The following is a 24,998-nucleotide window of genomic DNA, read 5'->3' on the forward strand; positions in this document are numbered from 1 at the left end:
CCCCTCTGCCTCTTGTGACTATAATTCTTCTTTTTTTATTGTAAAGGCAATATACCAACAGTGACTATAATTCTACTTACTAAGAGTTCAGTTTAAAAAATATTCTTCTTAGAAAACCATTCAATATTCATCTTTTTGTGTCTTGGCCATCAATTCTCCTCTGTCTGTTTCTTAAGTAGGTGCAATTGCACTAGGCTTGTACCACCATGCCCAGTTTAATATAAATGTGTTTTTGACTTTGTGTGTTTTATTTTAGGAGGGGTTTGAGGAGATATAATTCCATTGTAAGTCAAGGAGCATCTGTAGATCCAGAAGTAGGACTACTGGGCCTTATGATAGTTCTACTTTTAGGATTTTTGGGAAAATGCCAAGTTATTTTAAACAATGGCTGCACTAATTTACATTCCCACCATTAATGTGCAAAAGTTGTTATTTTTCTGCATCTTTACCAATGCTTAAAATTAGTAAAGTAATAATTAAGATATATTAAATTTGTCTCTTTGTCCTTGACTAAAATTTATGCTATTTTATTTTTTTTCCAATGATTCTATGAGCCATGTACATCCTTTTTATTTGTCAGTCATGGGGCTTGGGGCCTAGGCACTGTCAATGAGCTCTTTTGCTCAAAGTTAGCAGTCTACTACTTTGAGCCACAGTACCACTTAAGGTTTTCTGATGGTTAATTGACAATTAGAGTCTCATGGACTTTCCCCCCTGGGCTGGCTTTGAACTAGGATCCTCAGATTTCAGCCTCCTGAGTAGCTAGGATTACAGGAGTGAGCCACCAGCACCCAGAAAACCCAGTACATTCTGATGACTGTACATGGACCTTTGTCTTCTCATGCTTTCTATGCAGTAAGCACGTTTTCTTAAAAGTATTTATTTATTTTTATTGTAAAGGTGATGTACAGAGGGTTTACAGTTACTTAAGTTAGGTAATGAGTATATTTCTCTTTGGACAGTGTCACCTCTTCCCCTGAGTAAGTACATTTGTGTACTCTGCAATGCAGTTGAGAAATGACTCCAAGGTCTGAAGTTCCATGTTTTGCCAAATGGAATGTCTCTTAAGTTCATTTTAACATTTCATAGTGATTTTAATTATTAGATACTACATAACTTTTATGGGGTAAATCTAACTGTATCCAATTCTAGTGTTGCTTGCATTTCACCAATACTGTTTGTCTAAAATGGATGGCTTTGTTGGCTAATTACCACAGTGGTTATGTCATTACAGTTTATGTTCAGGGGGAAGAGATTAGAGTGTATAGAAGTGGACATTGTACTGTCCATAGGGTCAGTGGAAGCTCTATGTTCTCACTTTCTTCATACTAAATGTCTATACATTTGAATATTTACTGCTGTGCACAGGGGTAAATAAATATAGCATAGTTTCTCAAAGTGATTCCTTTCAGAGGGAAACTACTCACTTGCACTTGTAAGTTCTGTTATATTTCATCAATTACATCAATTTCTAATCACATAACACCTCTTTGATTCAGTGTACTGTTGCCCACATTTGAACATAGCCTTATACAATGGACCACACCATTGTGCCTGAGCAGTTAATTCAGGGATTTGTTAGATACCCTTGGTACGTTTTCCAAGGCCATATTTCCCCACAATGATTAAACAACTGTCATCCAAATACATAGTCTTTGAGAATAAAAAACAACAACAACCCAGTCTCCAAAAGATTCAAGTAAACTTGGTTTTATTCCATGCCCTTTGCTCTACACATACTGAAATCCATTTTCTTTCTGGTATAGACAATTAACAGCTGAAGATAAATATAATCTAGTATTACTTTTTGAGCATTTACTTTTAAGATATTATTCAGCTTTGTCTTTCATATAACATTATTTGTGGGTGCATTTTGTATGTAGAGGGAAAAAAAGACGAGATATACTGGTTGATTTAATTTAAGAGTTAATCATCGATCTTGAGTGAGAAATGGGGAGTGTGGCCTGACAAAGGATCATTAAAACAATAGAATGAGGGCTGGAAAATTGCCAAGGATGACAGTTTATCTCACAAGTTGGATGAGGGGTAGCTGTTTTATATGCTATTTGAATTGTTTATCTGGGTGATGCTTCTATATAGAAATGCATAGTAATTGTGGTGACTCAAGTTACCATGTTGCTAATGAAAGACACAAGTCTTTTCCTGGAAATCAGGCCCATCCTCCAGGGAGCTTGTAATGTGCAGAGTGAAAGATTATACCATACAAATTACCACTTGATTACAGGCTGCTTGTATTGCTCACTCTTTTATTCTCTAAAGCAATCAACAAACATACTGTTAGCTGTTAGTACAATGGTGAGACACTTGGATACCACTCTCACAGCACTTCAGTGTATTACCAGTTATTTGGTTTTTCAGTATATTTAAAAATTTATTGTAAAGGTGATGAGCAAGGGGGTTACAGTTACATAAGTAAGGTAAGGAGTACATTTCTTTTTAGAAAGTTACCCACTCCCTCATTTTGTCCCTTAGCAGTTATTTGTAAGAATAAAAAATAATAATGACTTTAAACAAGTGCTACTAGTGGAGAAAATAATCACTGATATCTTTTTCATTAACAGCTTTATTGAATTGCACTTTATATACCACAAAATTCTTCCATTAGACACTGATTTTTTTCCAGTCCTGGGGCTTGAACTCAGGACCTAGGCACTGTCCCTTAGGTCTTTTGCTCAAGGCTAGCACTCCAGCACTCTACCACTTTGAGCCACAGCTCCACTTCTGTTTTTTTGTGGTTAATTGGAGATAAAAGTCTTGTGGACTTTCCTGTCTGGACTGGCTTTTAACTGCAGCCCTCAAATTTCAGCTTTCTGATTAGGATTACAGAACCAGTTCCTGGCTAGGATGTTATGTTTTAAGTCACCTTTTCTACACAGACTTCTCTGACCACAAAAATTCCTGTAAAGACCTTTAGAGCAGCACTACCCAAAGTATGTACAGACTGGATAGTTTGTTGTTTGTTGCCAGTCTGAGATGATACAAAGAAAAGAAAAGAGTAATTCTGTATTAACCTTCTCTGCAGTTTGACATGGTAATATTATAATAGTTGAATGTAATAATGAGAAGATAGGACTCATTTTATATGTCTTATTGTGTTCATTTTTGTTAACTCATTTTTGTCAATTTTTTTGATCCATGAAGACTTGGGGGGAAACTGGTTCATCTTCACAAGTAACTTAAGATTTAGATTTTAGAGGGCATGATCTAGGAGGTTGGGAGGGAAGACAGAATTGTTTCAACTAATTTTGCTAGGACATTGGGTTGGAGGTGGTATTTCCTATTAATTTCAGACAGAATGGAGACAGGGAAAGGCATAGAGAGTGAATGAATGAGAAGGATGGGTGGGGAGTGATATGGAAAACAATGTTTCACTCTGATGGGGAGAGGGACAGTGGGTATCTGAATGTTGGCTAATTTATACTAATGCATTCTAAATGAGTAATAGGAAATTCAACTCAAGACCAATCCCCATTCCCCATTCCTTTGATATTATACCAAATTTTATCAACTTGAAGAAGAAGTTGAATCATGAGCCACCAGAGAGATTGTATAGCCAGGAGACAGGACTGGGCTCTCTGGGACTCAGGACTAGTTGGAACTTCTCCCTCTAAGCCCACTCTCATTGTCTGCAAAGCTGACCTCCAGTTTAATGAGCTCTGTGTTAACATGCCATCTGCTAAGGTGTCACTGATCCCAACACATGGATTTGCGCATGTCAATTTTTATTTAGAACATTACAATTGGGAGCACAAAGAAAGGGAAAGTAGAGAACAGAACAAGAAGACCTGGAAGGGGAAGGGAGCAGACGGGAGTAGTTGTTATTGGCAAGCAAAGCAGCATGACTCAATCCATTCAAATTTGGTTTTGTTTTAAATGAAACAGGCTTTTCTCTGTTTCAGGTACATTACGAGATATGGTAAGCTACAGAATTCACTTTTTCAAGCTTAATCTTGGCTGTCTTTTTGGATTCTACTTTATGAGTAATGCTTTTCTATTAGTAAAACGTTAGATGTCACCTAATATCCCTCCATTGCATACTAATAATGTGAATGAGGTGGCTGGAGAGGGAAAGAGAATAAAATATAGAGAGACAGAAGAGAGAGAGAGAGAGGAAGGAGGAGGAGGAAGTGGAGGAGGGTGAGGAGGAGAGAGAGGAGAGAGAGGAGGAGGGGGGTGACAAGGCTCAAATTCAGTTTCACAAAGTTGTCCTAGCCCTTTTATCTATGATCACCTCACTCAGACTGATAGTTTGTGCTTTATCCATTTACATTTGTGTTTTTGAATATGCTTTCATGTGACCTTTGTGGAGCTGGGCTTCTGTTTCACTGAGATATTTGGTAAGTACATTGGGAAGACAAGGATATCTACCAATGTTCTAACCAACCTGGATTGGAAACCTAGCTTTGCAATGGATTATCTATGAGAGTTTGGGCAAGTCAAGTATCTTTTCTGATTCCATTTCCAGATCTCGTAGAGGTTTGAGGTAGACACGAAGTTTTTCCTTACAGTAGTTCTGAGATGATCAAATGGGAAGTTTAAAGAAAATAGCTAGCACAGCAGGGCAAGTGAAGGTACAGTAATTTTCCTTCCTTTTCCTTCCCAAGCACAATGACTTGCTTGATTGCCTGCTTCTGCTGTTCTCTATTGCTGATAACTGACATTACTTTACTATGCTTCCACCTGAAGACAACTGTCCTCAATCTAGGGACCAGACTTGACCTACTGGCTAACTGGTACAGCACTGAATGAGCTCTGATTGTTTCATGTTCTCCTCTGGAAATTTCAATTGCTTAGACTTTTTGATCTTATTTTTTGGGTTAACAAATATCTGTTCTTGAACCATTTCATCCCAGATCTAGGACTGGTGGGTTTCTCAAAAGGTAAGACTTCAATTCCCAATCTCTCTCTCTCTCTCTCTCTCTCTCTCACACACACACACACACACACACACACACTCACACACACGCACACACACACGCACACGCATATGCACACATACAGACACATATCAAATAGATCTCATTTACTGTCAACTACTAGACTATTTTGATTGATTAAGCACATTCTTACCTCTGTTTATAATTTGGATAAAGGTACTCTCACTCCTCTTGACAGTTTCCTATCTGTATTGATTTTAAAGCTTCAGTTTACCTTAAGACTTTGTACTCTCAAGGATAATGTGGCTCAGTTTTTCTCCCTCAGTTGTTGCCTCATCATTAGCAGCTTCCACATCTACACTCTTGTGCTGTCCTTCCCTACCCAAAGTGGCCTTCCGAGAAGGAAGAAACACCTTGGGGTTGTTTACCAAATTTTAGTCATTAGCATAGAACTGTTATAGTTTAATTTGCTATATAGGTGAGTTATTCAAACTATAATTTGCTTAATGTCTTTTCTTTACATTGACATTTTTTTCGGGGGGGAGACTTAAATATCTGCTTTAACCTCATTACAATGAGGGATGCTATATGTAAAAATCATAGTGCCAATGGGATAGTTACCATTTACAATAAATTCTAAAGCTAATAAAAATTTAAAGAACTTTTACCATGTGTGACCTAAAATTATGTCATGCCCAAAAAGCAGATTTTTCGAAATAGTGATTTTTGTCTAACTCCATTTTATATACATAAAGAGACAAGTTCACAGAGCTTTCACTAACCATAGCCTAGTTAAATGAATTCCTAGAAACCAAACCTGTCTTCTAGCTTCTAGTCTAATGCTTTTTTTCTTTCATTACCCTACCCTTCCTCATTCCTTTGTGTCAATTCTTATTTAAATTTTTTTTTTTTTTGCGCCAGTCCTGGGCCTTGGGCTCAGGGCCTGAGCACTGTCCCTGGACTCTTCTTGCTCAAGGCTAGCACTCTGCCACCTGAGCCATAGCGCCCACAGCGCCCCCTCTGGCCGTTTTCCATATATGTGGTGCTGGGGACTCCAACTGAGAGCTTCATGTGTAGGAGGCAAGCACTCTTGCCAATAGGCCATATTCCCAGCCCCTTTGTGTCAATTCTTAATCTTAGTTTATGAGTCTGTATTATTGACATATATAACAAATTAAATAATAATATATAATATGTCTGGAAATGCAGTGTAAAGATCCTGATCTCAGGCCTTCTTGTCATAAGAGAAAGAGAGGCTATTTAAATGGCAGGCTGCATACAGGCTGGTTACTTCTGGGACTAGAGTAGAGAAAAAGCACTTTCTTAGCCCTGGAAGAGAAGACAAGAATTAATTATGGAAGAACCTGTAAGAAGTAAAGACATAAAAAAGAAGTAAAGACATCATCAACTGTTACAGAATTTTAAGAAACTTACTTGCTCTATTGGGATATCCACTGTTGGCCTGACCAGATCATCTTTCTGGTCCATGTTCCTGGTAGAATCTTTTGTTTCTTTCAAGGATTTCAAAATGTTAGAATAGTTTTCAGCTTGTTTTCCAATTTGAAATGGACATTCTGACCTGAGAAAGGATTTTGCTGAAGCATTCATGGAATATCCATCTTCTTGCTTTAAGAGTGCTTCTAGGAAAGGTCCATGTAAAAGCACATAGAACTCTTTGCCAGATAGATGGTTTATTATCAAAGGAGACACTTGAAGCTATGGTGCAAGTGATTCCAGGAAGCTTAGCTAAGCAATGTGTGTGTTCTTCAATGCACATGTGTAGAAGAAAGAAGTGGTTTATGGTGTTGTAACACCAAGACTCAGTTTTAGAGTTTGTTCCCCTGAATACATATACATCCTCAGCTTTCACCCAGCTGGCTCATATTGCAAGGCCAGATGGCTCATCTTGAAGGGAAACCTCTTCCTTTTTTGACCATTCAAATAGCTTTTAAGTAGTTGTCGTTTACTCTGCATGTGTATGTCTTTGTGGGAGGTGTTTGGGAGTATTTATATCTGCTTAAAAATCTGGAAACCATAGAAGGGATTGTCAGTTTCAGTATTATTGTCAAAGATGAGCTGTAGTTCCTGCATCTATTGTCAAAATGCAATTTGATATAAAGTACAAGGACTTATGGAAACACATGGCTGAGTTTAAATGAAAAGAAGGTCACTAGAGGAAGAGAAGAGAGGGCTGCTCAAAACATGATAAATGAGTTTTGGTTTTCACTAGTCAGACTGACATGATACTGCACATTTTCTTTCTTTATTATTATAAAGGTGCTATATAGAGGGGTTACAGTTATGCAACATTACTTTCTTTTTGAAGGGAAAAATTGTGGTTGATCTTGTAACAGCCACACACGATCAGTTTCTTCTGAATTGTGTGGTTTGGATTCAGTTTACCACTTTTTATCTCAACTTTGTACTCGCAATTCTCACATCTCTGTCTCTCTACTTCTGTCTCCTGTCTCTCCTCTGTCTGTCTTCTCTAAATTTTTGCATATGCTAGGTGAGAACTCTTCCACTGGGAATATATCTTCAACCCTTGCTTTTTTGAGACAGGGTCTCAAACTGGCCTTGAATTTTTTATGTAGCCCAGGCTATCTTCAAACTTGAAATCTTCCTGCCTTCAACTCCCAAATACTGGAATTACATGTGTGTATTACCACACCTGGTAGCTCTCTTTTTGTAGTTTTTTTCATTCTGCTGGCTTTCATTTTTGTCAGATCTTAGGACTGAAAACAGAGAAAAGGTTTTCTGAAGGATAGCCACTTGGAGCCTAGAAATCTGGCTTGGAATTTTAGAATGGGAAATCTCTGTAGATCATCTTAGGTCAACTGAGATAACCATTTGTGTACAGCTCAAATATCCCTTTCAGAAAGAAACTGATAAACCTCCAGCTTCATGTGTCTTCAGTATCTTCCTGGGTTTTCAAGTAGAAGGTATTGGTTTCCTGGGCAGCTTGCAGCCAATGACAGCAAAGTGGGGACACAGTGGCTTGCTATTTGGAGTACTATAGGTCTCATCTACCGGCAGTCCTTGCAATGAAGCTCCCAGTTGTGCTAGCCAAGGCTTTCTCAAAGCTATGCTGTGTAGTCTGAAGTTCTTCCCATCATACTTCTGTCCTCACCTCCTTCTTCAGTAGTCTGTTGTGGTATGAAGCTTTCATTGATTACTCATATGTTTCTTTTTTGGGGTCTTTCACAGGGATCACTTCCAAAATGACTTATACTTCTAATTAAGTTTTAGCATGTGCTTCCAAAGAATCACTAAACATATAGATGAAACCCCTTTTATTCCTACCTCTACATCCAGAGTAAGAAAACCAAGGTGCATACAGACGAACTAATTTACCCAAGATACCATGGCTGGTTATTGGCAAATGTAGAATGGCAACCCAAACCTTGTGACCCTAAGTTCAGTGTTCTTTCTTAAGCTTCAGTCATGTATGTACAATTTTAACCACTTTTTGGAGAAATATACAAAACCTAGATTTGGATAGATCTCTTTATTCCACACACTTAAACATTAAAAGATCATTTTGCATTTGTTAAATCTTTATTTTAGTCTTGTATGAGATGAGGTCTGTAAAATTTTGATTGACTATTTTTATATTTTCTAATACCTAGTAAAGAAATATATTTCTATTAAAATAAAAGTTTGTGACAGGACTACCTAAAGTCACTTCAAGTACCGTTAGTGATGGGTAAAACCCACAATTTAAACACTACACTATATACTTGCTACGTTCTATGACATAAAGATAGAGGCAAAAGAGGAAAGGGATGGAGGAAGAAACAGGAAGGGAAGGAAAGTAGAATATTTATTGTTAAGAAAGGAGTAAAGACACATAACCAATAACTGTCTCAGGTGCTTTGTAATAGCCATAACTTTAACCATGCTATAGTTTTACTTTTATTCAGTTAAGCCTACTTTTACTTATTAGTTGATTAAAACCATAATTGAATATTTGTAAATATGAAGCAAGAATGAATATTTTTTCCTCCTAAAACAGTGGATTCATTTAGTCCCCATGTGGATTGAAGTGTTCCACACTGATCACTTTATTGAAAATGTGTACCAAATTTGAGAGCAGTTCTATATAATACACCTTTTGAACACACATACTTCCTAAGAAAGAAGCTAAAGTAACATTTCCTTTCTTGTTAGAAATGTTCATTAATAAAACAAAATATGATACTTTCTTTAATTTAAGAAATCTAGGAATATAATTACAATAATCTTTTACCTTTGTTACTCTTCTTTTACTTTAGAGATTTATAATGATCCTGGATCTTAGTGCTAATGAAACAAAATTGGGGTTAGAACTCATGCTGTATAATATTTTAATGGATTCTCGGTATTGTAATAATTTAACATTTCTCTTTCATTCAATGGAGATAGTATTATTCAGATCATCCACCAAACAGATATTACAAATTTATAAGCCATTGTGTTAATTCTTAAATAAATTATTTCAGATAAGGAATAGGTATGAAATAACCTTAAAGAAATATGAACTCCTGAGATATCATGAATTTTACTGTCAAGAGACTTTTGAAGGTAAAGATTTAGGTTTTGTCTTATGTAAGGAGGAAGGTGCCTACCTATACACTTTGGCAGAGTCAATTAACTATACCATGGTGAAATCTGCTCTGGCATCTAGTTTGTGAAGATTGTGTAGTGATCTGCTTCTGAAAGAGTGTATCCAGTACTGACATGCACAAATGCTCATGTGAATTATTTAAAGAGTTAGCTTCTTATGTAACTTGTTGCTTGCTATACATTTCAAACCCGATTAGACTTCACGTTTTAAATAAAAACTTAATCTAAGAGTAATAAGGGGAAACCATATCAACTTATTTTTAAGTAAGTTAAGAATACTGCTTCACAGCTCAAACAAAGAGCAAACAAGACTAGTGCATTCAGATTTGGGTATTTACTAAACACATTTCTTCAAGCATGTACTCAATACATTAAATGCATCTTGTTTTTCTTGCTTAGAAGATTATAGATGACACAATCTAAACAGAATATATTGTCCACAGACACTTAAACAATGCCTTTTCTTACCAGGTTGGCAAGCATGTAGTGATAACCTCTTGAATGTTTTCCCAGGATCACAACCTGAAGAATAAAAAAGAAATGAGAAGCATTGCTTATTCAAGAAGTTTATTTCAATTGCATGATCAGTGGCATGGCTAGAACAAATGCCTTTAAGTTATCAACAAAGTCATAGGTATTTTCTATACAGTAAAATAGCAGTTAGTTGGATTGGGCTTCTTCTTTCATTTTGCTTTCTGATAAAACAGAAAAAAATTCCCCATATCAAAGTTAAAATGTGAAAACAAGGGGAAAAAAATCTCCAAACTTCCAGGTCAGTAGCATCATTGTCACTTAAAATAGATGGCAGAGGCGATGAAGCTGATTGTCCACTCCCACCCGTGAACTGGATTTCTGTACTTAGCTATTGAGATGGAAAATGAGCTGCACTTTGCGTACAAATTAGAAAATAGAATGTACAGTACATTTTTTTGTGTTATCGGGAATGCTTAGGGAATAGAACACTCAAAAGAATGGGGTTAATGGGATTTTCAGGTTAACTGAGGTTATTTTTGCTTATTGAAAACCTAAATGCCAGCTTTCCATTTTCTGTCCTAATGTGAAAGACTTGGAGACTATCAGCATATCTTTTTTGCTGATCACGATACCTTAGGGCCATCAAAAGTGGTTTCTCTCAGGGAACATTTGGCAATACATAGAGAGGAAAAAAAAACCCTAAATATCTAGAGACATTTTTACTTGTCACAACTGGGAGGAGTACTACTAGTATCTAATGGATGGAGGCCATGGATGTGGATAGACATCATCCATTGCTCAGGGCAATCCTCACTACCAATAATTGCCTAGCAAAAAATCTCAGTTGTTCTAAGAATGAGAAACATTTCCTGAGGGTCATTATCATTATCATAATTTTCATGAGCAACACTGTACTTAAAACTAAGCCTTAGATTTTTCAAAGTACATTTTTATTATCTCAAAATATGAAAGTGGGCTAAATAGTTTCCAGCCAAATATACTGGCAGACAGTTTTTGAGTAAATACCTGATATAAGTTTATGACCTCATAAAAAAAGACCACAAAAACTTTTTTTTTTTTTGCCTGGGCCTTGGACTCAGGCCCTGAGCACTCTTCCTGGCTTTTTGCTCAAGGATAACACTCTGCCACTTGAGCCACAGCACCACTTCTGGCCATTTTCTATATATGTGGTGCTGGGGAATTGAACCCAGGGCTTCATGTATATGAGTCAAGGACTCTTGCCACTAGGCCATATTCCCAGCCCCCACAAAAACTTTTAATAAAGATTGTACAAAATATTTTATTCAGTACTAGATGAAGGTAATGGGAACAAGAGAATAATAATATAGAATTTAAAGACACGACCAAGTTTTGTACTTGTCTGAAGGTAATATAACTTTTGGAGCACTCTTTAAGGAAAGGAACACACAAAATTATGAATACAATATTTGAAACAAGGCTTTGGATAGGTGCCATAAAAATAAGGGGTGTTAAGCTTAAGCTTCATGATGAATTGTTTTCTGGATGCATCTGTCAAATGGCTTAAAAATCTTAGAAAGACAAAATTGCACCCATATCAAATCAGAACTATATATGAAAAGCTGTAATAATACAACTGCCCTTATTTCACTGCCTAATATATACCAGACACTATCTTAAATGATGCATAGGTAGAAAATTCCTAGATAGACTTAACAATCTCATTTTGTGGATAAAGAATATTAGCTTAAGGAGAGTTTAAGTAAATTGTCCAAGACCACATATTTAAGAAATGATAATGCTGGAATTATAGGCTGAGTCTTTCTTCCTCTAGAAATGCTTCAGTAATTTAGGCAGAACTTCCCTATCTGTGTATCATGCATTCATATATCCAACCAACCTTAGGCAGAAAATATTTGAAAAAAAGTTTGTATTGAATATGTACAACCTTTTATTCTTAACATTATTCACCTAAACTCCAGTATTGCAACTATTTATAACATTTTATTGCATAAGGTATTCTAATCTAGAGATTAATAGTTAAATACTATTTTGTATAAATAACTTGAGTATCCACATATTTTGGTAACTGCAGTGGATGTGGTTATATATCCTAGTACAATTATGTGCAGTATGGTACATTACATGGCTTCTAAGTACAGGTGGTCCATAACTTACCATAGGTTAATTTAGACTTTTCAACTTTGCAGTGATTTGGTAGCTACTGAATGCCAATAATTGCTCTAAGTTCTTGGGAAAGAGAATGACAAGATGTCTAAGGCATGCACAGGGAGGGACTCATGGAAGAGAGCAAGTTTAAGCTGTGCCAGAGAAGTAACAAACTTGAATCTAATGCTTACCATGCCTTCCTTAGAATCAAGTAATTTCAGATTTGTGTTTAGTGTATGTGTGTATATATGTGTGTGTGTTTAGTGTGTGTGTATGTGTGTGTGTGTGAGAGAGAGACAGAGAGAGAGAGCGGACTGTTTTTGACTAATTTAAAATATGAGTTACATTTCTGACTGATTATTTATGAAGGAAATGAAAGGTTAATGAATGTCTTGAGGAGGTGATTTCTCATGCTGCCATGACACAAAATGAGCTGTTAGGTGTCTTGTGGGTTGTATTCTGCAGTGTCCGCTTGTGAGAAACATCCCTGCTGGTGACATTTGTTAACTTTTGGTGGCAAGTTAGGACCATACATTTGTTGAATTTTTAATTCACTGACAACCTTCAATATAGTAAAGCTAGGGAGTTTTGAACTTTGTCAGAAAAATTAGTGACTATTCTTTTTTTTTCTGCCAGTCCTGGGCCTTGGACTCAGGGCCTGAGCACTGTCCCTGGCTTCGTTTTGCTCAAGGCTAGCACTCTGCCACTTGAGCCACAGCGCCACTTCTGGCCATTTTCTGTATATGTGGTGCTGGGGAATCGAACCCAGGGCCTCATGTATATGAGGCAGGCACTCTTGCTACTAGGCCATATCCCCAGCCCGTGACTATTCTTAAGGACATATAACAATCTTAGAAATAAGGAAGAAAGCCCAAAAGGAATGAATATGTCTTTTGCACCAGAGGCAGAGTTTAATGTCCTTCTGAGAGTAAGGAAAGTGAGATGAGGCAATGGAAGGTGGTAGTGGTGTAAGAACACTGAATGGGAACCCAGAGACTGGACTTTGCCATTTACTCACTTGACTACTTAATCATGAAAGTTTCCTGAGCCCCCATTTCCTTGTCTGTAGTCTGGACTTTCCTATCACAGCAGTGTTGCTGAGATCAAATTGGATAGCATGTATAAAAGTGTTTAGGATGTATTGTGTACTGTGGAAAGAGACCATTCTTTTGTACATTGTTTCTCAGGTTAAAAAAATAAGATGAACCAATGTAATAGCAATACTCACAATACAATATTTTTGAAATTACCTGTACAACGAGGGGATGAGTTGTGGGGAGGGAAGGTGGGAGAAAAATGAGGGAGGGGTAACAAGTATGACAAGAAATGTACTCACTACCTAACGTATGTAACTGTAACCCCTCTGTACATCACCTTAACAATAAAATTAAATTAAAAAATAACTCAAAAAGCTCATAGAATATCTGCTGTAATCCATGCCCAGATTGTCTGTCCAGGACAAATGGACATATTTGAAGGTAGCTATCTCCTCCTATCATCCTTTCAATAGTTAGCCTTAAACTGGAAGACATGGGAAAGTTATCTAAAGATAGGAACATTTAGGTGTCACAAAGCTCCTACAGTGAAGCCCATAATTAATTCTTCATCCTTGCTTTCAGTGCTTTCTTAACTCTTATTTAACATACAGTCTTTACCAATCTTGGTTTTCCAGTTCACAGTAAATTAAACACTGCAAACCAGAAGGGGTGTGTATGGAGGAAGGGAATTATATTAGAAAGAGGTACATTAGTAGAAGAACTGACAGACTGACTTAAAAAGGAAGGGACCAAAAAATGCAGACATTGTACTACTGCACAGTATAATCATGGATGTTTGCTATGAGTGCCTGAGTCATCAGGCTATGATTTATTGTGTTCAGAAATTTCTGCTGAAAGATCTAGGGATATATATATATATATATGTATATATATGTACATATATATGTATATATATATGTGTGTGTAAGATTTCCATCAGGAATGCCCTCTTATTCCTGAAGAGAGTAAACTTCAATTATATTGAAATCTTACTTATGCCAAACAACTGTGATTCTACTGATGTGAGCTAAGTAAAAAGTGTCATTTTTTTCTTTGTCTCTCCCCACCTTTAAACATATCTTTGGGCCTGGGCTTGAGGAAACAGAGTGGAATGGGATGGTGATATGTAATGTAGTACACAAAAGAACTATGTAGGTGCAGAAGTGGTTGTTGTTCAGTTAGTACTAAATCATTATTCTTTCCATGTGAAAGATAAACAGGACATAAATTGTCCCCTCAGCTATTTACCTAGTCTGGTAACCAAGAGAATATTCAACTTTGCTTTTTACAGTAATTATAAAGCTCTTTCTGAATTCATTTCAAAAGTTGAAGTATAAAAATCTGTTTTTACAGTTGACAGTGAAGTCTAAAGAAGAAATACAAAGTTCTCAATCTATCTTCTTTATTAACTTTGCTTTTGTAAGATTTGTGGGAGATGATAGATGGCTTGCCATGGTGGAAGATATGATAAAAGCAATAAAGGGAAATGTGTGAAATATAGATAAAATTCATTGTTTTAAGGAAATTTATTTTTATCTCCACATATAGCATCTCAAAAAAAGCCACACTCCTCATTCACTGAGCAAACTTCTCTTCACAGAAAAAAGAGCTGTTACATATGAACACACTGAGCCAATGCAGATAGCATTAAATGGTTTGTCAAGAAATCTAGTGAATTATAGTCTACCAATTTATGGGAGATTTCCTTTTATTGAGCCCCCTCATGCACTTTGTAAAATTAAGAGTTGAGTATCACTGAGTAGTTAAAAATAATTTATAAATTATTCAGTTGGTTTTCTGTGGAAGAGGCCCTTTCTTGATTTAATGTTTAATCTAGACATTTTCATAATTTTAGAAATGTGAAATGAAATTGCTCCACAAGACTACTTGAGAGAGTCCCACAGATCCGTTGGGAGGCAAAAGCATCTGTTTTCCTATGCTCACATTTTAGGGAAAAAAAAGTGTGTGAAGGAGTGTGTATGTTTTTTTTTCTTTCCTTAGATCCATCTGGTATGCAGATTAGGTTATTTGCAGACCTAAGTATCTCCATGTTTGGATTTTCTACATCACTGCCAGAAAAGGATCTATGTATAAAGATTGATCTTGCTTTGAGTACAGAGCATGCCTTGATGTTCACCTTAATTTGTTTCTCTTTGATGTTGGCACCCTGTGAACATTTGAGGGGATGGGGGAAAAGGTGGATGGATGAGATTTCTTATTTCAATTCCCCAGGGTATTTTCCATTACTGTATGTGCATTATCTCTTTAAGAGAAAGCTATTATATAACATTTTGGGGGTTGGTTGTGGGGCTTGAATTCGGGGCCTAAGTGCCGTCCCCCAGTTCTTTTTGTTCAAAGCTAACACTCTGCTACTTTGAGCCATAGTGCCAGTTCCGTTTTTTCAGTGGTTAAATGGAGATAAGAGTTTCATGGGGACTTTTCTGTCTCTACTGGCTTTGAACCATGATCCTCAGATCTCAGCCTCCTGAGTAGAGAGTATTACAGGCACGAGCCACCAGCACCCAGCCATATCACATTCTTTATGTTCAAAGAGAGTAAATTTTTAGCCCCTCTCCCTTTCCTGTTCCTTCAGCTGAAAAGGAAAAGATGCAGTTATCTTATGGCATGCTATGTAATTTCATCTGTATGAGGAGTTGAATGAATGAGGTACTACAGAAATTAGCCTTAGAACATGGCACATACTTCCCCAAAGAATGTTTTGATATGATGAAAGGTATTTATCTTCTTGAATGAAGACTCCAAGTAACTAAATTGCTCGAGTCGTAGTAAATACATATCAGAAGACATTAGAATTATTTTATAGTAATCTTAATCTGCACACATATGCTGTTCTATGTCTGAATGACAGTATTTCTAACTTGAATAGATGTGATGAATTAGTGAGACAGAGAAGAACCAATCACCTATACCAAAATCAGCCCAAAGGAAGTGGGGAAGGGAGTGCTGCAGAGAAAGAAATGCCAAAGCTTCTTGTACAGGAGAGAAAGTGAAGTATAACCAAGGAGTTTCATCAGTGCTTATGTTGTTTACAGGGATCTGTCTGCAGAGACAAGGCAATTGAATACACACTGAATAAGATGCTAGGATGTGAGGATTACAGTAAAAAACATTTTACCAAAGAACGTTGTTTGGCAAGTTTCACTTTCTAGACTTGAATATTGCAGTCACAGTGACTGAATGGAATACATGGAAGAATGAATAATAAATGGTAAGCAAGGTGAAATACAATAAATAAAAGACAATACATGACCTATTTATATTTGGAAATATTGTAGTTAAAGGAACATATTTTCCATGTTCTTAGTGATAAGGGACCATTTAAATGAATATTGATCTTTGTTGGTATACCCAATTATCTCAAAGTTAAAATAGGATTTCTCAAATTCTACCCCATATACACTTACTGACTTACACCTTTTCTGCATATTACAATAGTATCATTTCCCTAGTATTTTCTTTTTTTATACTTTTTTTGTTGGTTGTGGGGCTTGAACTCTGGGCCTGGGCCCTGTACCTGAGCTCTTTAGCTCAAGGCTAGCACTCTACCACTTGAGCCACAGTGTCACTTCCATTCTCTAATATTTTATTTATTCTTACTTCTTTAGTTTAATGTACAGTAGCCATGCCCAAAGTAACAATATTCATGAAAGCACAATAATAAATACAGTTATATAAAAATAAATCCATCTAGGCATCACTGAAAAACCATTAGCATATCACTAAGGTAGTGGGAAATTCTCTTTTTTATGAATTAAAAAATTGAGTAATTGTACAAAGGAATTACCATTTAACAAAGCAGTTTATGCATACACTCTTAAAAGAGTTGGGTCTTTCCTGTTGGAAAGTTAATTTGCCTTTGTTTATGGCTTCTATATTAAGAGTATCCCTATGATTACCAAAGGTTCTTGAGCATTCTAAGGAAACAAAATGAAGGACACAGTTTGGAGAAGGTAGCAAATGATGCTCAGGACTGAGTATGAATACAACTATGGGAACTTATAAAATCATTTCCTAAAGCAGTTTGCATGTACTGCCCCAATCAGGAAGCCTGCATTACAAATTTATCATCTAGATTCCTTGGAGACAGGGCTAAAAGTAATCACTTTAAATACTCAGATGCTCCCACAACTTCCTGTGAAATGATGCTATACTTAAAAAATGATGCTACAGCAAGAGACAAAGGATAAAAAGACAAACGACTCCAAAAGCAATACTTGCAAAACCATTTGGTGTCAACCAACTGAACAACTCATGGGAGGAGAGGGTAAGGAGGAGGGGGAGGGGGGAATGAGGGAGGAGCTAACAAACAGTACAAGAAATGTACCCAAGGCCTAACATATGAAACTGTGACCTCTCTGTACATCACTTTGACAATAACTAAGAAAAAAATGATGCTACACTGAGCTACAATGCGTTTACAAGTACTATATCTTTCCCCATATATTTGGAATTATTGTAATTACTTTTTCGAGTGTGGGGCTGATTTCAGTGTCCAATCTAGAATTTCCAAAGGAAATTTCTCTTCAGTATGTTTCTCTATATTTCAGTATATTTCTCTTCATTCTGTGTGAATGATTACTTCTCTGCAATTTTCCTGGCTATCTCCTTGGAGTAGTGATGAACTTTAGACAGTAAACTTTATTTGTGCCTCTCCTGTGGCTTGAACTCAGTGCCTGGGCGCTGTCCCTGACCTTTTTATTTGCTCAAGTCTTTGCTATATCACTTGAGCCACAGCTCCACTTCTGGCATTTTTTGGATAGATTTATTGGTGATAGAGTCTCACAGACTTCCTGCACAAGGTGGCTTTGAACCACCATCCTCAAATCTAAGCCTTCTGAGTAGTTAGGATTATAGGTGTGAGCTGTTGGTGCCCAACTAGACAATAAATCTTAAATGACAGTGCTTTTGATATAATCTTTTATGAAATTTATTGTTAACTACTTTCAGTCTTATATTAGCATTTTATTATTTGTAATCGTATTCTAAATTAGCAAACTGAACTTTTAAACCAAAGGTTTAAATGATAGATTTTGCATAATCATTTAGAGTCAGACCATTATAATTGTGAATTTCTGAAAATGACCCACTAAAAAGTCTGTATTTGTACTGAGTAGCAGGCTTGGGAGTTTCAGTGGATTCATTGCTTGCATTAAAAAATGGGATGGATTTAAAGATAATAAAAATACTATAAATGGAATGGCAATATCTAGCATATGGTTTTATAGTTCCTTAAAATATGTGTTATTTCACTGGGCACTGGTTACTCACACCTATAATCCTAGCTGCTCAGGAGGTTGAAATCTGAGGAACATAGTTCAAAGCCAGCCTGGGCAGGGAAGTTCTTGTGAGAATCTTATCTCCAGTTAACCACCAGAAATACCAGAAGTGGCACTGTGGCTCAAAGGGGTAGAGCACTGTCCTTGTGCAAAAGAGCTCAGGAACAGTACCCAGACCCTGAGTTCAAGCCCCATGGCCAACAAAAAAGTCTTAGTTCTAGCTACAACTACTTGAAGATGAGTGGTACAAAGCAGGACTTTCTTCTTTGGCTCAGGAGTAATATCTTTTCACCTTTGCGTGTTTATTAGGACTAGTACCTCTAGCATCATACCTAAAATGATGCCTTATGTATTTAAACTTACAGAGGTATTAAATCTGTTAGAGATATTATCTTAAAGCTTCAAATAATATTTATTAAAGGCAATGTATTAGGGTGAACTGTCAATAGTTCTGTACTAAGACTTGGTATTACTTACTAACTCCATTATTATGTGAAAAATTGAAGCATGAATGGCAGTGTTGAATGTTAGATACCAAGGTCCAGGTCAGAATGATGGCATCTCCAAGCAAGGGGGGAGGAGAGACATTTATGAGGATATAGAGTATAGTATGGCTTCACTGTGAACTCCCGAATGGACTCTTGTGAATACATTTTCTATTTGTGTAATGTTCCCAGTATTTGACACCCTAATCTGTGAGACCTTTTGATTGCTGAAGTGATCATGTTTACATTTCAAACAAAAGTAAGTATCTCTCAGAAACCTAATGTGTTTTTTGGGCCTTTGATTTTTTTCAGGGTAATTGCTTATTTGGCAGTTTTCTTCTTCTTGTGGGAGCCATGTTATTTAAGTGGATCTCAATTTGCAAAGAGATAACAAATAACCCAGGCTCAGTTTATAGAAGCATAAACCATAGAATTCTCCGAATCCACAAATATTTGGTTTGGTCTTTCATTCCTGTTATTTGCATTTGGCATTTATGTTCCCCACTTTGCCAGTTCCTCTACCCTTTTGAGCACAATGACATGTAACCAGTTAAAGCACCTTAGGCAGAATCACTGATTTTTCAGCCAACAAAGGATGCTACTAAAAAACACTTCTTAAATATACAGGATCATTAGCTGGTTATTAAAACCATTGATAGCTTGAAATCAGCAATGGGAAGAATATTAACACATAGATCAAATAGTACTACCAATGAAGAGTTTTTCTGTTGCCAAGAGCCAGTTTTCTAGCGTAGCAATGGATCCAGGGAGAATATGGATTGAACTTGCTAGTGAATGCAAGGGCCATCTGTACAAATCACATTTCATCCATTCTTCTTCTTTTCTTTTAATGTACATTAGTTGAATGCCTATTCTGTGCCAATTCTGGGTCTACACCCTGTGGAAACAGAAGTCACAGAATATTGGTCCCTAGTTTGGAGGACCTCACACTTAAATGGGAAAGACAGCAATGTTAACAGACAATTATAACCCAGTGGGAGAAGTGTGAGAATAGAAATATGTACAAAGTACAACTGAGGAGAGAATGATTAACTCATAACCTGCTATAGATAGAAAGTGCTTTGTCTTCAACCAAAGATCTAAAGATTTTTTTCCCCTGTAGCTTTTCTAAGTGGGAACCTGACAAACAGCTAACTTAAATAGGATGCTATTTTGAAAATGAAGAGAGATGTGTTTCAGAGGCTATTCCTCTTGATTTTAGGTGAGCCTTGCTGTTTTACAGTGCTTACACCCTAGAGGAGATTTTTATTTGAGGCAACTGTAAGTATTTGGTATGATGGTAGTCAGGGCTGGCTCACTAAGAAATTGTGGTTGAAATGATTGATGAGACAAGCTAAGTTAGAGGGACTATAAATAGCCAGATACTAAATGGAAGGGTATATATTAAAGACAGTGCCTCGCCACACCTGAGGGGGACCTTGAGTATGGCTAACTGGAAAAGGAAAAGCCCGATAGACTCTACCTCCTGAGTCTCACTGGAGCTTCTGAGCTCCTGATTTGACTGCTGATATAGAGCCAGCCCTTAGGCTATTAAGTCTCACACCTTCCCTGTCCTGGCTGACTTTGAAGGGATCTCAGCTTCCAGAGTAGCTAGGATTACATGGGTAAGCCACCAGTGCCCAGCTTTGCTTTGCTTTGCCTTCCTTCCTTCCTTCCTTCCTTCCTTCCTTCCTTCCTTCCTTCCTTCCTTCCTTCCTTCCTTCCTTCCTTCCTTCCTTCCTTCCCTCCCTCCCTCCCTCCCTCCTTCCTTCTTTCTTTCTTCTCACTCCTTCTTTGCTGCAATCTTGTGAGGTTGTTTTTTACTTCGTAAAGCTGAAATAAGGACCCATAATGATGGAATTCTCATGAAATTATTTAGTAAGAGAGACATTTGAGCATACCTGAGGAATTCTCATGAGAATCCCTGGGCAGGTGGTGGAGAGCATGAGGATACTCAGAGTCCTTGGGAAAAAGGCAAAGGAGGAATTTTGAAAGAGGATTCCCACAGAGGTGGTTCCCCAGTCAAAGATTTGAGAACTGACAGGAAGCACTTGTTGGGGAAATTGGAAATTAGCAAAGAGGAAGAAGCCATTGCAAGTACATTCAAGTAGCTTAGTTCTGGAGCCCTCTGAGAATGGTGGGAAAATACCAACAAGAAGGCCAATGCAACAGCAATACTTACAAGACAATACGCTGTAATCCAACCATACAACTCATGGGAGGGAGGGAGTTGGGGAGGGGGGAAGGATGGAGGAAAATGAGGGAGGAGGTAACAAGTTTGACAAGAAATGTACTCACTGCCTTATGTATGAATGTATGAAACTGTAACCCCTCTGCACATCACTTTGACAATAAATAAAAATTTTAAAAAAGTTTGTCTTTGACTTTCAACTCCCATTCACTATTGTCTGATAAAGCTGTCAGAAGTAGTACTTCCTACCAATGCTTCTGGAATGCCTCACTCTCAGGATGGAAGAACTTCTTCATGTGGAGAAGCACATGTGCAAGGCTAGTGTCAAGGGGACATGGATAAAGCACAAATAGCATTTGTTATTTTGCAATATTTTTATACCACAATTTCCAGTAATGCACCTATGATATAAGGAGATTTAATCAATATCCTTCCCTTTCTCCTTCTCATCTATCTTGACTCATCTTATGTCATCTGAAGAATATAGCCTCAATGTGTAGCACTGAGGTAGTCATCAGTAAATATTTCTTGCATGAAGGACTTAAGGAGCACCCTGGAGAAAGATACAAAGTATTTTATGAACAAATAAAGGATAGTTACATATAAAATAAGAAAAAATGTAGAAAAGTATGTTGAAGAAGTGGGCACAGAACAAGCTCAAATATAGGAAAATGTATCCAGTGGAGAGGAAGGAGGAATCTTTTAGACTACCTTTTTTTTTTTTGGCCAGTCCTGGGCTTTGGACTCAGGGCCTGAGCACTATCCCTGGCTTCTTCACGCTCAAGGCTAGCACTCTGCCACTTGAGCCACAGCGCCACTTCTGGCCGTTTTCTGTATATGTGGTGCTGGGGAATCGAACCTAGGGCCTCGTGTATCCGAGGCAGGCACTCTTGCCACTAGGCTATATCCCCAGCCCTAGACTACCTTTTGAATGATACTAGGAACAATTGCAGGCAGGAAGAAGGGGAAAAAGATCCCAGGTAGGAAGATGCCCTAAACAAAAGGATTTGTAGTGGGATGTAACAACACAAACACAGGTTAACATTTACTGAATACTTATTGTGTCTAAGGCACTCTATTAAATGATTTATTTTGAACTTAAATTGTTTTATTGTAAAGATGATGCACAGAGGGGTTATGTAAGGCAAGTAATGAGTACATTTCTTTTTGAACAGTATCACTCTTTCCATCATTCTCTCCCAGTTTTCTCCTTTCCGACTCCCAGGTTGTATAGTTCATTTCCAACAGTGTCTAGCAGGTCTCACGGCTGGACTGGTTCACCCTTTGTCCCACCGTTTCAGTGATTCCCCTTCCTCTCCCCAAATCAGATATATTTATATACAAGACAAAGCGCACATAAATCATAAGCAGTGACAGAAGGGAATAACCCAAAGAAAAAAAGAAAGAAAAATAAATGCAAACAGTACAAAAAAAATCCTCTTCCCTTTCTTTGAAGCCTTACTGCTATCTTTTAAGGTAAGCCTTGTTAATAATTTTATCTTCTTGGTTAGGAAATCAAGGAACAGAGAAGTTTGGAACTTTTCTTTAAGCTTCAAAGGCAGAAAGTTACAGGACCTGAAGTCAAAATCAGACTTCACTGCCTCAAAGTCCAGTTACTAATTGTTAGTTAGAATAACAAGTACTGATGGTATTGCAGGATGATCAGCTCCTACCATGAGTTCAGTTCAACAAAGACTGAGTACTGGCTGTTATTATGTATGATTACCTAACTGGGAAGTCGTTGTGGCCCGAAACTTTGCAAAGTCTCTTTTGTTGCTGGGCATCCTGGGAATCTCCCTTTGGTTTCTTCTAATTATTTCGCAAAGCTTTGTACTTGGTTCATATGATCATGACTCCAATTTTCATTTCCCATATCAGTGTATGACATAAGTTGTCATTGTTTAATCACAAGCTGTACTTGTGATGAATGTTGGATAATCAGAACAAAAGCACAGGAAAAATAATTAGAGGGAACCAAAGGGAAGTGGCTTACAGTCTTGAATAAGAGACTGTGTGAAGGTTTCTAGGACTCAAGTCCCTGAAGCTCTGACAATGTATTTTGATCCTTGTCTGAATGCAAATGAATGACTCCATCAAATCATAGGCAGCTTGTCACAGTGAAGGTTATTTAGCTAGTTAATTAAAATCTGAGTGAGCTGTTGGCTCTCTGTACTGGGCTCTGAAGATAACCAAACCTGTGTTCTGACCAGGCAAGTTAATTTAAAATAAGTGACCTCAATTGGGTAATGGCTCTAAGTTCAAATTCAAGAATCACTATAATTAGTCCCAGATGGATCTTAATTGTTCTTTCAGGAAACAGACTGGGGAGGGGAAAGAGAAAAGCCCAAGCCCAAAGTAAAGGTTATTAGCCATAACTTTGGACAGCATGGGAGCCGATTGAGGCAGGGCATAGTTAATTTTGTATAACAAGAGTTCCATTGCTGCCTTTCCAAATGCATCCATTTAGATGTGGATATAAGTGCTAGTATTCAGCACTCTTAACCTTGTGATCTTAGGCCAGTTATTTAACCACAATTAATCCAACCTATTTTGAGGATTAAAGGAGATAACTTTGTAAAAGCTTTGAAAAAAAGCTGTACAAGAAAGTTTATTCTTGCTTTACAGAAAGGTTTTGCAATCAGAATATTTTGATTTCAGAGGATAGGGTAAAAGTTGTAGCTTGTGAAAGTTTTTTCTTAGACTCTTGCATAAATCAGGTACCTTCTGCACTATCCCCTTCTAATTGGGAAAGGATGAAAGTGAGCTATATGTTCCATCACTTCTGTGCAGTGGTATATGGTGTTCTCATTTCTTAGGAGATATATTCATAGAGCTGAGCATGATTTTAGCCATTAGGAGGAAGTCAAAGAGTGAATAAATTTAACAGTTGTATTACCAAAGCAGTTACTTCTCCATTCATATAATATAAAACTTTAACTTGAATCTGTATACTGGAATAGCACTGTGGTATCATGAGGTCAGAGTAAATCACAGGGAGAACACAATGGCTTTATCGTCACTTATTTATTTTTTTAAAAATGAATGCTTGGCCTTTCCTTTTGTGATCTTATATATTCTGATTAACAGTATCTCCCAAGCCTTTCAAGGTAAAAGTAATTAGAAAGAATTAGTAGATTTATAAAAATGCAGTAAGTTAAAAAAACAAAAATGAGGGCTGGGGATATAGCCTAGTGGCAAGAGTGCCTGCCTCAGATACACGAGGCCCTAGGTTCGATTCCACAGTACCACATATACAGAAAACGGCCAGAAGTGGCGCTGTGGCTCAAGTGGCAAGAGTGCTAGCCTTGAGCAAAAAGAAGCCAGGGACAGTGCTCAGGCCCTGAGTCCAAGGCCCAGGACTGGCCAAAAAAAAAAAAAAAAAAAAAAATGACCATAACCTAGTCGAAACTCTTGGAAAACCAAGAATTTGGGATGCACATAAAAACTAGGTTTGAAACTCCTTTCCTTTCTTGGTTCTACTTTTGTTTTTGTTTTTGCCTGTACCCGGGTTTGAACTCGGACCTCACACTTGCTCTGCTTGCTTGCTTGGCTGGTCAGCTAACATTGGAACCACACTTGCAGCCTAGATTTTTGCTGGATATTTTGGAGATGGAATCTCTTGGACTTTTCTTTGTGGGCTGGCCTCAAACCTCAATCACTTGGACATAGGCTTCCTTAGTAGCTAAGATTACTACGTAGTGGATACCAGAATCTAGCTTGCTTCTATTTTTAAGTGGAATTATATTTGCCTGCCTATTTGAACTCCTTGTAACAGAATATAAGTATCTAAAATAGATTTATAGCTTATGCCTTCTGATATCAACCACTACTATTTATCCTTCAGTTCCAGTCAAAACTCCTTA

At 37.3% G+C, this 24,998-nt stretch overlaps 1 protein-coding gene across 3 annotated transcripts in view; it reads right to left on the minus strand.

Annotated features, from left to right (window-relative positions):
- Gria3 (glutamate ionotropic receptor AMPA type subunit 3) overlaps positions 1-24,998 on the minus strand; it is a 291,489-nt gene that overhangs the window by 99,878 nt on the left and 166,613 nt on the right. For all 3 annotated transcript variants that reach the window (XM_048336456.1, XM_048336455.1, XM_048336457.1), the window contains exon 5: positions 9,972-10,025. In XM_048336456.1, the coding sequence (XP_048192413.1) occupies positions 9,972-10,025 (54 nt within the window). The remainder of the gene's footprint in view (positions 1-9,971; positions 10,026-24,998) is intronic.

The sequence above is a fragment of the Perognathus longimembris genome, chromosome 28, assembly GCF_023159225.1.
Source record: "Perognathus longimembris pacificus isolate PPM17 chromosome 28, ASM2315922v1, whole genome shotgun sequence".
NCBI classification, from domain to species: Eukaryota; Metazoa; Chordata; class Mammalia; order Rodentia; family Heteromyidae; genus Perognathus; species Perognathus longimembris.